The following is a 13,691-nucleotide window of genomic DNA, read 5'->3' as shown; positions in this document are numbered from 1 at the left end:
GACACCCCCAATAAAGGAGTGGTTCTGCAGGTGGTGACCACAGACCACTTCTCAGTTCCTATGCTTCCTGGCTGATGTTTTGGTCACTTTTGAATGCTGGCGGTGCTTTCACTCTAGTGGTAGCATGAGATGGAGTCTACAACCCACACAAGTGGCTCAGGTAGTGCAGCTCATCCAGGATGGCACATCAATGCGAGCTGTGGCAAGAAGGTTTGCTGTTGGATCAGCCTGTAGTGTGGTTTTCCACTTTAATTTTGAGTGTGACTCCAAATCCAGACCTCCATGGGTTGATAAATTTGATTTCCATTGATCATTTTTGTAAGATTTTGTTGTCAGCACATTCAACTATGTCAAGAAAAAAGTATTTAATAAGAATATTTCATTCATTCAGATCTAGGATGTGTTATTTTTGTGTTCCCTTTATATTTTTGAGCAGTGTATATATAGATATAATTATCAATGGAAAACAAATGTATCAACCCATGGAGTTCTGGATTTGGAGTCACACTCAAAATTCAAGTGGAAAACCACACTACAGGCTGATCCAACTTTGATGTAATGTCATTAAAACAAGTCAAAATGATGCTCAGTAGTATGTGTGGCCTCCACGTGCTCCTGATGCTCCTGATGAGGTGGCGGATGGTCTCCTGAGGCATCTCCTTCCAGACCTGGACTAAAGCATCCGCCAACTCCTGGACTGTCTGTGGTGCAAAGTGGCGTTGGTGGATGGAGCGAGACATGATGTCCCAGATGTGCTCAATTGGATTCAGGTCTGGGGAATGGGCGGGCCAGTCCATAGCATCAATGCCTTCCTCTTGCAGGAACTGCTGACACACTCCAGCCACATGAGGTCTAGCATTGTCTTGCATTAGGAGGAACCCAGGGCCAACCGCACCAGCATATGGTCTCACAAGGGGTCTGAGGATCTCATCTCGGTACCGAATGGCAGTCAGGCTACCTCTGGCGAGCACATGGAGGGCTGTGCGGCCCCCCAAAGAAACCCCACACCATGACTGACCCACCGCCAAACCGGTCACGCTGGAGGATGTTGCAGGCAGCAGAACGTTCTCCACGGCGTCTCCAGACTCTGTCACATGTGCTCAGTGTGAACCTGCATTCATCTGTGAAGAGCACAGGGCGCCAGTGGCGAATTTGCCAATCTTGGTGTTCTCTGGCAAATGCCAAACGTCCTGCACGGTGTTGGGCTGTAAGCACAACCCCCACCTGTGGACGTCAGGCCATCATACCACCCTCATGGAGTCTGTTTCTGACCGTTTGAGCAGACACATGCACATTTGTGGCCTGCTGGAGGTCATTTTGCAGGGCTCTGGCAGTGCTCCTCCTGCTCCTCCTTGCACAAAGGCGGGGGTAGCGGTCCTGCTGCTGGGTTGTTGCCCTCCTACGGCCTCCTCCACGTCTCCTGATGTACTGGCCTGTCTCCTGGTAGCGCCTCCATGCTCTGGACACAGCAAACATTCTTGCCACAGCTCGCATTGATGTGCCATCCTGGATGAGCTGCACTACCTGAGCCACTTGTGTGGCTACCACTAGAGTGAAAGCACCGCCAGCATTCAAAAGTGACCAAAACATCAGCCAGGAAGCATAGGAACTGAGAAGTGGTCTGTGGTCACCACCTGCAGAACAACTCCTTTATTGGGGGTGTCTTGCTAATTGCCTATAATTTCCACCTGTTGTCTATTCCATTTGCACAACAGCATGTGACATTTATTGTCAATCAGTGTTGCTTCCTAAGTGGACAGTTTGATTTCACAGAAGTGTGATTGACTTGGAGTTACATTGTGTTATTTAAGTGTTCCCTTTATTTTTTTGTTCAGTGTATGTGTATATATATCTCTCTATATCTAGATATATATCTCTATATATAGATATATAAATATATATAGAAATATAAATATATATAGAGAGAGAGATATAAATAGATGATATATGTGTGTATATATAAATATATGTGTATATATATATATACACATATATTTATATATACACACATATATCCTCTCTCTCTCTCTCTCTCTCTCTCTCTCTCTCTCTCTCTCTCTCTCTCTCTCTCTCTCTCTCTCTCTCTCTCTCTCTCTCTCTCTCTCTCTCTCTCTCTCTCTCTCTCTCTCTCTCTCTCTCTCTCTCTCTCTCTCTCTCTCTCTCTCTCTCTCTCTCTCTCTCTCTCTCTCTCTCTCTCTCTCTCTCTCTCTCTCTCTCTCTCTCTCTCTCTCTCTCTCTCTCTCTCTCTCTTCTCTCTCTCTCTCTCTCTCTCTCTCTCTCTCTCTCTCTCTCTCTATATATATATATATATATATATATATATATATATATATATATACACACACACACACATATATATATATACACACACACAGTCACACACACCTGCCATCCCTTTCATGTGGTCCAGCCAGGAGTGTGTGTGTGTGTGTGTGTGTAGATGACTGTCTCTGACTGTACTCCTGTAGTCATTTGAGTGTAAGCCCTCCCTGTCTCCAGACTAACCTAACTACACAATTTGTCCTCCTGCCCTGTCATGTCCTCCCCTGTCCGTCCAGTCTTGCCCTGCTCTGTCCTGTCCTCCCTTGTCCTGTCTAGGGTCGCAAAGGGAGGGTATATTACTGGAAACTTTCTACGTTTACCAGTAAACTACCAGAATTTTGTTATCTTTCAAGCATTCCATATAATATATCACAAGCCATCTAGTTGCCATTATGGGTACTTCAGATTATCACAGGTATCAGTAATTATCTCTGGTTCTCTGTGTGGCCTTATCACATGTCAATTATATGAAATAATTAAATAAGATGATTTTACAAAAACATTTTAGCTGTAGCCTGTGTGTCTCTGAGTGTAGTTTCTGCTTATCACCCAAACAGGCCAGATACACACATCCTGCTTCTCATTCCTGACCACAGTGGCTGCTAGGGACTGATATCAGCCACCACTTTGGTTCTCGGGTCAAGGTCAAGGTTAGGGTCAGAAACATTACCAGAGCTCAGAAAGGGAGGAACTTCGTGGATAGAACAGCATGTCTATTTTTGTGGAGAAACAGAATTTGACTTCTGCCTCCCTTAAAGACACACACACACACACACACACAGAGAAAGAGAGAGAGTTGGTGATAAACATTGGTAGGCTAATAGATGAGTTCCCTCCATACAATGTACCGGCACTTTGAAGACTTGGTATAACAGTTAAGTCCTGGAAACTGAGGCAGCTGAGGCAGTTGTGACAGTCAGCGTGCACTAGACCAGAGCATGCAGTTATCAGGAGCTATTAAAATACAAGTAGTTGAAATTTGTATTACACTTAACAGAGCTTGCACTTGTCAGTTGACTGTACATCTTAACAATATCCAATCAATTAGAGGAGTGTAAAAGTGGACCACTCCCTACAGAGGAAACCAATGGTTAGATAGGTTAATGACTGGACTGACTGGGATTCAACCCAGCTCAAACCCTCACCCCCTTCCTCAGCTCTCCCTCTCTCACCCCTCCTTATCAACAAACACAGGAAACAGGCCTGATGATCAGCCAGCCAAGCCATTGCACACACAGCAGCACCAAAAGCCTGATAAACATCTGATTGGCCCTGGAGGCTGTAACCCCATAAACAAGCAGGAAGTGACTGTAACCAGTGGGCTACAACAACAAAAACATTATAATGATGTTTCAGTCCCAAAACAACTGCAGATCTGAGGAACTGGATAGGTACAGTGGGGCAAAAAAAGTATTTAGTCAGCCACCAATTGTGCAAGTTCTCCCACTTAAAAAGATGAGAGAGGCCTGTAATTTTCATCATAGGTACACTTCAACTATGAGAGACAAAATGAGAAAAAAAATCCAGAAAATCACATTGTAGGATTTTTTATGAATTTATTTGCAAATTATGGTGGAAAATAAGTATTTGGTCAATAACAAAAGTGTATCTCAATACTGTGCTATACACCCTTTGTTGGCAATGACAGAGGTCAAACGTTTTCTGTAAGTCTTCACAAGGTTTTCACACACTGTTGCTGTCTAGGCCACTCCAGGAACTTGAAATGCTTCTTACGAAGCTACTCCTTCGTTGCCCGGGCGGTGTGTTTGGGATCATTGTCATGCTGAAAGACCCAGCCACGTTTCATCTTCAATGCACTTGCTGATGGAAGGAGGTTTTCACTCAAAATCTCACGATACATGGCCCCATTCATTCTTTCCTTTACACGGATCAGTCCACCTGGTCCCTTTGCAGAAAAACAGCCCCAAAGCATGATGTTTCCACCCCCATGCTTCACAGTAGGTATGGTGTTCTTTGGATGCAACTCAGCATTCTTTGTTCTCCAAACACGACGAGTTGAGTTTTTACCAAAAAGTTATATTTGGGTTTCATCTGACCATATGACATTCTCCCAATCTTCTTCTGGATCATCCAAATGCTCTCTAGCAAACTTCAGACGGGCCTGGACATGTACTGGCTTAAGCAGGGGGACACGTCTGGCACTGCAGGATTTGAGTCCCTGGCGGCGTAGTGTGTTACTGATGTAGGCTTTGTTACTTTGGTCCCAGCTCTCTGCAGGTCATTCACTAGGTCCCCCCGTGTGGTTCTGGGATTTTTGCTCACCGTTCTTGTGATCATTTTGACCCCACGGGGTGAGATCTTGCGTGGAGCCCCAGATCGAGGGAGATTATCAGTGGTCTTGTATGTCTTCCATTTCCTAATAATTGCTCCCACAGTTGATTTCTTCAAACCAAGCTGCTTACCTATTGCAGATTCAGTCTTCCCAGCCTGGTGCAGATCTATAATTTTGTTTCTGGTGTCCTTTGACAGCTCTTTGGTCTTGGCCATAGTGGAGTTTGGAGTGTGACTGTTTGAGGTTGTGGACAGGTGTCTTTTATACTGATAACAAGTTCAAACAGGTGCCATTAATACAGGTAACGAGTAGAGGACAGAGGAGCCTCTTAAAGAAGAAGTTACAGGTCTGTGAGAGCCAGAAATCTTGTTTGTAGGTGACCAAATACTTATTTTCCACCATAATTTGCAAATAAATTCATAAAGAATCCTACAATGTGATTTTCTGGATTTTTTTTCTCATTTTGTCTGTCATAGTTGAAGTGTACCTATGATGAAAATTTACAGGCCTCTCTCATCTTTTTAAGTGGGAGAACTTGCACAATTGTTGGCAGACTAAATACTTTTTTGCCCCACTGTAGATACTACTGCACTGTTGGAGCTAGGAACACAAGTATTTCGCTACACCCGCAATAACATCTGCTAAATATGTATATGTGACCAACATAATTTGATTTAATTTAATTTGAGCAGGTGGGTCTGGGCCGGTGTGATGGAGATGGGGGTGTGAGCAGGTGGGTCTGGGCAGGGGTGATGTTGTGGATGTTGGTGTTGTTGCTGTACTCTAATGTACTTGTCCTCTTGCTCAGTATGTTTTCTTGTGTATGTTTTGTAGTGTTAAATAAATATATGTTCATATTTTTATATTTTATTGTTGTTGCATCGGCGAGAAGGAACCTGCAAGTAAGCATTTAATTGGAGGGTGTATACCATATGTGTATGGTATCCTGGCACTGTACCCTGGCAGTGTACCATAGACATAGGATGGCACTGTACCCTGGCAGTGTACCATAGACATGGGATGGCACAGTACCCTGGCAGTGTACCATAGACATAGGATGGCACAGTACCCTGGCAGTGTACCATAGACATAGGATGGCACAGTACCCTGGCAGTGTACCATAGACATGGGATGGCACAGTACCCTGGCAGTGTACCATAGACATGGGATGGCACAGTACCCTGGCAGTGTACCATAGACATAGGATGGCACTGTACCCTGGCAGTGTACCATAGACATAGGATGGCACTGTACCCTGGCAGTGTACCATAGACATGGGATGGCACAGTACCCTGGCAGTGTACCATAGACATAGGATGGCACAGTACCCTGGCAGTGTACCATAGACATGGGATGGCACAGTACCCTGGCAGTGTACCATAGACATAGGATGGCACTGTACCCTGGCAGTGTACCATAGACATAGGATGGCACTGTACCCTGGCAGTGTACCATAGACATAGGATGGCACTGTACCCTGGCAGTGTACCATAGACATGGGATGGCACAGTACCCTGACAGTGTACCATAGACATAGGATGGCACTCTACCCTGGCAGTGTACCATAGACATGGGATGGCACAGTACCCTGACAGTGTACCATAGACATGGGATGGCACAGTACCCTGACAGTGTACCATAGACATAGGATGGCACTGTACCCTGGCAGTGTACGATAGACATGGTATGGCATTGTACCCTGGCAGTGTACCATTGACATGGGATGGCACTGTACCCTGGCAGTATACCGTAGACATGCTCCTCACGGACAATTACTACAGAAAAACACACGCCAATAAAAAGGCCCAGACACAAATACACACACATCAACCGACACGCTGGAACAAATCTGGGTCAGAAGGATTCCGTGTCAACTCTTATTTCAATCTCTCTGTTCTCCTTTGAGTCAGACAGACAACAGACAGCTGGGCTTCAGACACCTCAGACAGACAACAGGACATAGACATGGAAACTACACTACCATTCACCATACAGATCCTTAAGAGCTGCACCTAAACTCAGAGGAAAAAAACACTCAACTTGAAAGACTGAATCCTAACTTCAGATATAAAAAAATATTACTTGTTAAACAAAATCTTTTTCCCTGAGCAACTATATTATATATTAGTGACAAACAGTTGAATATACCTCAAATCTTCCCGCTGCATCCACTTCGTGTAGCCGTAATCCTCCCATGCCTCTTGCGGCCAGTGGCTGTTGTGCCCTTGGGCTGAATACTATAATTCCCTTCTCCTGGCTGCGTGCCAAAGCACCTCTCACTCACATGGCTCTCTGTCACGTGATCAGGTCTTTCTCACAGGCTACAAGTGAAAACAGACACATCGAGGACGCAACTGCACTCATCCTTATCCAAATCCGAACCACATATTGAAGATATTGGAAGAACTGTGCACATTTACTTTTTGTCAGCCAACAAGATCAGTAGGCATAACGAACAGAAAAAGCAATAGCCTATGTCAATCTACTATCCCCATTGTACAAAAATTGACCTTTTCTATTGTGTGCTAGAAATAAATATTACAAACATAGTCTGGGAAACTTGTGGGATGCGATAGATCCCAAATTGATACAACCACTAGCATGAAATTAGTTTTGTAGTGATTCCTATGTTGATGTAAGGAACATTTGTTGGTCCGTGGTGTGGAATGAGGAGCAAACAGACGCTGCATTACTTATTCCAATTACTAATAAGCATGCACCCATTAAGAAAATACTGTAAAGACGGTTAAATCCTTGTGGATTGAGGAGGAATTGAAAAATTGTCTGGTTGAGAGGGATGAGGCAAAAGGAATGGCAAATAAGTCTGGCTGCACAACCGATTGGCAAATTGAGAAATCATATGACTAAACTGAATTAAAAAGAAGAATCTACACTTTGAAACAAAGATATATTACATAAAGAATGATAATAAAAAACTTTGGTGCATGGGAAAAAAGGCATGGAATCAGATGGCTCATTCATCACAAAACCAACTGATTTTGCCAACCACTTTAATGATTTTTCAGTGGCAAGATAAGCAAACGTAGGCATGACATGCCAGCAACAAACGCTGACACTTAGTATCCAAGTACGGTGCCAGTCAAGAGTTTGGACACTCATTAAAGGGCTTTTCTTTATTTTCTACATTATAAAATTATAGTGAAGACATCAAAACAATGAAATAACACATATGGAATTGTGTACGAACCAAATAAGTGTTAAACAAATCAAAATATATTTTAGATTTTTCAAAGTAGCTACCCTTTGCCTTGATGACAGCTTTGCAAGCTCTTGATATTCTCTCAACCAGCTTCACCTGGAATGCTTTTTCCAACAGTATTGAAGAAGTTCCCACATATGCTGAGCACTTGTTGGCTGCTTTTCCTTCACTCTGTGGTCCAACTCATACCAAACCATCTCAATTGGGTTGAGGTCGGGTGATTGAACAAATGAACTTATTCTCTGCAGCAGAGGTAACTCTGGGTCTTCCTTTCCTGTGGCGGTCCTCATAAGAGCCAGTTTCATCATAGCTCTTGATGGTTTTTGCAACTGCACTTGAAGAAACTTTCAAAGTTTTTGACATTTTCCGGACTGACTGACCTTCATGTCTTAAATTAATGATGGACTGTCATTTCTCTTTGCTTATTTTAGCTGTTCTTGCCATAATATGGACTTGGTATTTTACCAAATAGGGCTATCTTCTGTATACCGCCCCTACCTTGTCACAACACAACTGATTGGCTCAAAAGCATTAAGAAGTAAATAAATTCCACAAATTAACTTTTAACAAGGCACACCTGTTAATTGAAATGCATTCCAGGTGACTAGCTCATGAAGCTGGTTGAGAGAATGCCAAGTGTGCAAAGCTGTCATCAAGGCAAAGGGTGGCTACTTTGAAGAATCTCAAATATAAAATATATTTTGATTTGTGTAACATTTTCTTGGTTACTACATGATTCCATATGTGTTATTTCATAGTTTTGATGTCTTCACCATTATTCTACAATGTAGAAAACAGTAAAAATAAAGAAAACCCCCGGAATGAGTAGGTGTGTACAAACTTTTGACTGGTACTGTATATCTGACCAAATTATGAAAGATAACAAGATCGTGGGGCTGTTTTGTTAGACTTCAGCGTGGCTTTTGACATTATGGATCACAGTCTGCTGCTGGAAAAACGTATGTGTTATGGCTTTACACCCCCTGCTATATTGTGGATAAAGAGTTACCTATCTAACAGACCACAGAGGGTGTTCTTTAATGGAAGCCTCTCCATAATCCAGGTAGAATCCAGGATTCCCCAGGGCAGCTGTCTAGGCCCCTTACTTTTATCAATCTTTACTAGCGACATGCCACCGCTTTACAACAGGTGTAGAGCCTAACTGGCAAACACACACAGCGTGTGAGTTTGAAGTTGGAGAAGATCATTTTCACCATAAAAATTCACCTTTATAATAAAAGCATTACATGCATAATCGCATTTGTGGTCACTTTTGAGAATGGTGTTTTCCTGCTAATTGAACATTTGCGCTTATAGCCTATTGCTGTGAGCGCATTGCTGTGCTTATACTGTGAAGAAATAGACCAATAGTTTATCAACATTTTAAGCTAAACGTTCTCATCTGTTGCGTTAGGCTCATTGCTTAAAACAGTATTTTTTTTATTTAGTATTTATCATGGATCCCCAATACTCTTCCTGGGGTCGAGCAACATTAACTTCTTGCGGATCACTGGGACGCTAGCGTCCCATTTCGACAACTTCCAGTGAAATTGCAGAGCGCCAAATTCAAATTAAATTACTATAAATATTAAACCTTCATGAAATCACAAGTGCAGTACATCAAAATAAAGCTTAACTTGTTGTTAATCCAGCCGCCGTGTCAGATTTCAAAAAGGCTTTACGGCGAAAGCAAACCATGCAATTATCTGAGGACAGCGCCCAGCACACAAATGCATAACAAATCATTTTCAACCAGGGAGTTGCGACACGAAAGTCAGAAATAGCGATATAATATATGCCTTACCTTTGAAGATCTTCTTCTGTTGGCACTCCAAAAGGTCACAGTTACATTACAAATGGTCCTTTTGTCCGATAATGTCCTTCTTTATATCCATAAAAACTTCGTTTAGATGCCGCGCTTCAGTCAATAATCCACTCGGTTTCCCTCTTTCAAAATGCATACAAAATGAATCCCAAACGTTACCAATAAACTTATCCAAACAAGTCAATCAACGTTTATAAGCAAACCTTAGGTACCCTAATATGCAAATAAACGATCAAATTTAAGACGGAGAATCGTTATTGTCTTTACCAGAGAAAAATACCAAAGAACGTGCTCTCATTCACACGCTTGGAAACACTTGCAGTCAATTTGCAGTCTACAAATGATTTGCAGTTATGTTTCCGGCCCCCTGACCATCCACTCGAGTTGAATCTAGTTGATGATCCCTGCTGTAGAGCATGTTAATAGCCTGAGCATTACTTTCCAACAGTGAGTTTAACGATAAACGTAGTGTGTGTGTGCGTGCCTGTATGTATGGTGTGTGCGTGCGTCTGTGTGTGTGTGCACCTCCAACCCCACTCACCATGGAAGAAGCTCTTGACCTTGACATATCCCACGCTGAGCCGCAGGACAGACAATTTGTCCAACCTACCCCTGACCTCTGGGGAGAAGGGCAGCAGGCTGGTCAGCCGGTCGAGCTCCCCGTTCAGACGATTCCGGTGACGTTTTGAAGGGTTGGTCTTTACCACACCGTCACCTGGAGCATGCTTCAGACTGGGGACAGGAGAGGAGGAGAGAGGGGGGAATTAGTAATCTACTGAACAGAGCTGAACTGCAGCTGATTGTCAGAGGCTTTAGCGCAGAGGTTTACAGACCAGAGAGGACAAGGGAAGGTTAGGAATCTACTGAACACAGACTTTGGACTACTAGAGTATATGATTGTCAGTAGCAAGCTAACACAGTCTTGTGGTGAACAGACAACCCAGGTTCAAAACCAGTCAGACACTAGTCAGTCACATTGGTGCCATGACACAAAATCTGTCAGGTGATGCCTATCAGCTGCTGGGGTCATTCCGGAGAGGAGGTGGTCAAAGGAAGTGAAGTGTAATAGATTGGAAACCTGGTCAGTCACACTTACAGTACCAGTCAAATGTTTGGGTACACCTACTCATTCAAGGGTTTTTCTTTTTTTAAACTATTTTCTACATGGGAGAATAATAGTGAATACATCAACACTAGGAAATAGCACATGTAGTAACCCAAAAAGTTAACAAATCAAAATATATTTTATATTTGAGATTCTTCAAAGTAGCCACCATTTGCATTGATGACAGCTTTGCACACTCTTGGCATTCTCTCAACCAGCTTCAGCTGAAATGCTTTTCCAACAGTCTTGAAGGAGTTCCCACATATGCTAAGCACTTTTTGGCTGCTTTTCCTTCACTCTGCGGTCCAAGTCATACCAAACCATCTCAACTGGTTTGAGATCGGGTGATTGTGGAGGCCAGGTCATCTGATGCAGCACTCCATCACTCTCCTTTTTGGTCAAATAGCTCTTACACAGTATGGAGGTGTGTTGGGTCATTGTCCTTGAAAAACAAACGATAGTCCCACTAAGCGCAAACCAGATGGGATGGCGTATTGCTGCAGAATGCTGTCGTACTCATGCTGGTTAAGTGTGCCTTGAATTTTTTTTTTATCACAGAAAGTATCACCAGCAAAGCACCCCCCCACCCCATCACACCTCCTGCTTCACAGTGGGAAAGACACATGCAGGGATCATCCATTCACCTACTCTGTGTCTCAAAAAGACAAGGCGGTTGGAACCAAAAATCTCACATTTGGACTCATCAGACCAAAGGACAGATTTCCACCCGTCTAATATTCATTGCTTGTGTTTCTTGGCCCAAGCAAGTCTCTTTTTCTGATTGGTGTCCTTCAGTAGTGGTTTCTTTGTAGCAATTCGACCATGAAGGCATGATTCACTCAGTCTCCTCTGAACAGTTGATGTTGATATGTCTGTTACTTGAACTCTGTGAAGCATTTATTTGGGCTGCTATTTCTGAGGCTGGTAACTCTAATGAGTTTATCCTCTGCAGCAGAGTTAACGCTGGGTCCTCCTTTCCTGTGGCAGTCCTCATGAGTGACAGTTTCATCATAGCGCTTGATGGTTTTTGCAACTGCACTTGAAGAAACTTTCAAAGTTCTTGAAATTTCCCGGATTGACTGACCTTCATGTCTTAAAGTAATGATGGACTGTCTTTGCTTATTTGAGCTGTTTTTGACATAATATGGATTTGGTCTTTTACCAAATAGGGCAATCTACCTCTTCACAACACAACTGATTGGCTCAAACGCATTAAAAAGGAAAGAAATTCAACAAATGAACTTTTAACAAGGCACATCTGTTAATTGAAATGCATTCCAGGTGACTACCTTATGAAGCTGGTTAAGAGAATGTCAAGAGTGTGCAATGCTGTCATCAAGGCAAAGGGTGGATACTTTGAAGAAAATTTTGATTTGTTTAACACTCTTTTGGTTACTACATGATTCCATGTGTTATTTCATAGTTTTGATGCTTTCACTATTATTTTACAATGTAGAAAATAGTAAAAATAAAGAAAAACACTTGAATGAGTAGGTGTGTCCAAACTTTTAAATGGTACTGTATGTAATCTGTCCTGAAATGCCCTGCCCCTGTAGTAAACAGATGGCTGAGAATAAGAAGCTGTTTCAGGTCAATTTCTCAACACCAGTTCCATGAATAGACAACAAAGACTCACTTCTATAAGCATATCAGGACATGTAAAATGAACGCAGTAACAGATGATGGGAAACAGAGTGCATTCTTCATGACAGGTTTGGTTGTCACACCTGCTCCCGCTCCTCTGTCAACGTCATTACGCGCATCAGCGCAATATTGGACTCACCTGGACTCCTTCACTTTGTTGATTGCCCCTCTTTATCGGTCTGTTCCTCAGTTTGTTCCCAGTGTCAACAGTGATGTTATTTTTCCCATGTCCATGCGCTGTCTGTGTTCTGTTTCATGTCCGTTGCTTAATAAATGTTCACTCTCTGTACTTGCTTCTCGTCTCCCAACGTCTGTCTTTACACTGGTAATCATCTGGCTATTGCTGTCACTTACAATATGTTTTCAGGGGCTTGAAAGAGACAAGCTCCTTCAGACAATAAAATTGAGGGACAGGAGAGAAAATAACTTTCCATTATAGAGATGCAGCCTGTGTGATGTCTAATCCAGAGGCCATCCTGCAGCCCCAGGCAGCATAGCTAAGGACAAACAGGATTTCTGTTCCACTGCTGCTGCCCCAGAGGACAGAGTGACTGGCTGGCTCCTCTATACCTTGGGGAGGAGGGGAGGAGGCATGGTTACTGAACCCATGGTATGTCCTTTGGGAAACGCATGGAACTCATACTCAGGTTGGTCCTGAATTACAGGATGATTTATTTCAGCATAGCATTTCACGATCGTTAACCAGTGATGCCTTCTAGAGTCCCAATTAAGGTCAATTTCAAAGCCATCTGACAGGGCCAATACAATTTCAAGAGGGGGAAAGTACACAAACATTTTATTTATTTGATATTTTATTTAACTAGGCAAGTCAGTTAAGAACAAATTATTATTTACAATGACTGCCTACACCGTCCAAACCTGGACGATGCTGGGTAAATTATGTGCCGCCCTATGGGACTGCTAATCACGGCCGGTTGTGATACAGCCTGGAATCGAACCAGGGTGTCTGTAGTGATGCCTCAAGCATTGAGATGCAGTGCCTTAGAAAAGGGCTTTTCTTTCGAAGCATTGATTGTGCACTAAAGAAACCATAAAAACATCCTAAAAAGGAGTGATGTCATCATTGCGAGCCTGCAGCATCATGGGGTCTACCGGGGCTCTGCCAGTGTAACTACAACACATTACAGCAGGATTACTCTGCTAGAACAGGCCTGGACACGACACACAGTCTGCCAACACTCCCTCCCATAACACACACACATAGAGAGACACAGAGAGAGGCTGTCATGGAAAAATGAACGATTATGTTATAATGCTTGTA

At 43.0% G+C, this 13,691-nt stretch overlaps 1 protein-coding gene across 1 annotated transcript in view; it reads right to left on the bottom strand.

Annotated features, from left to right (window-relative positions):
- The window catches only part of LOC109891711 (aryl hydrocarbon receptor-like), a 50,598-nt gene that overhangs the window by 33,015 nt on the left and 3,892 nt on the right, over positions 1 to 13,691 (bottom strand). The window contains exon 2 of the mRNA XM_031826311.1: positions 10,202 to 10,392. Within this exon, the coding sequence (XP_031682171.1) occupies positions 10,202 to 10,392 (191 nt within the window). The remainder of the gene's footprint in view (positions 1 to 10,201; positions 10,393 to 13,691) is intronic.

The sequence above is a fragment of the Oncorhynchus kisutch genome, linkage group LG6 (genome assembly GCF_002021735.2).
Source record: "Oncorhynchus kisutch isolate 150728-3 linkage group LG6, Okis_V2, whole genome shotgun sequence".
Lineage (NCBI taxonomy): Eukaryota > Metazoa > Chordata > Actinopteri > Salmoniformes > Salmonidae > Oncorhynchus > Oncorhynchus kisutch.
This window is presented reverse-complemented; position numbering and strand designations above follow the sequence as displayed.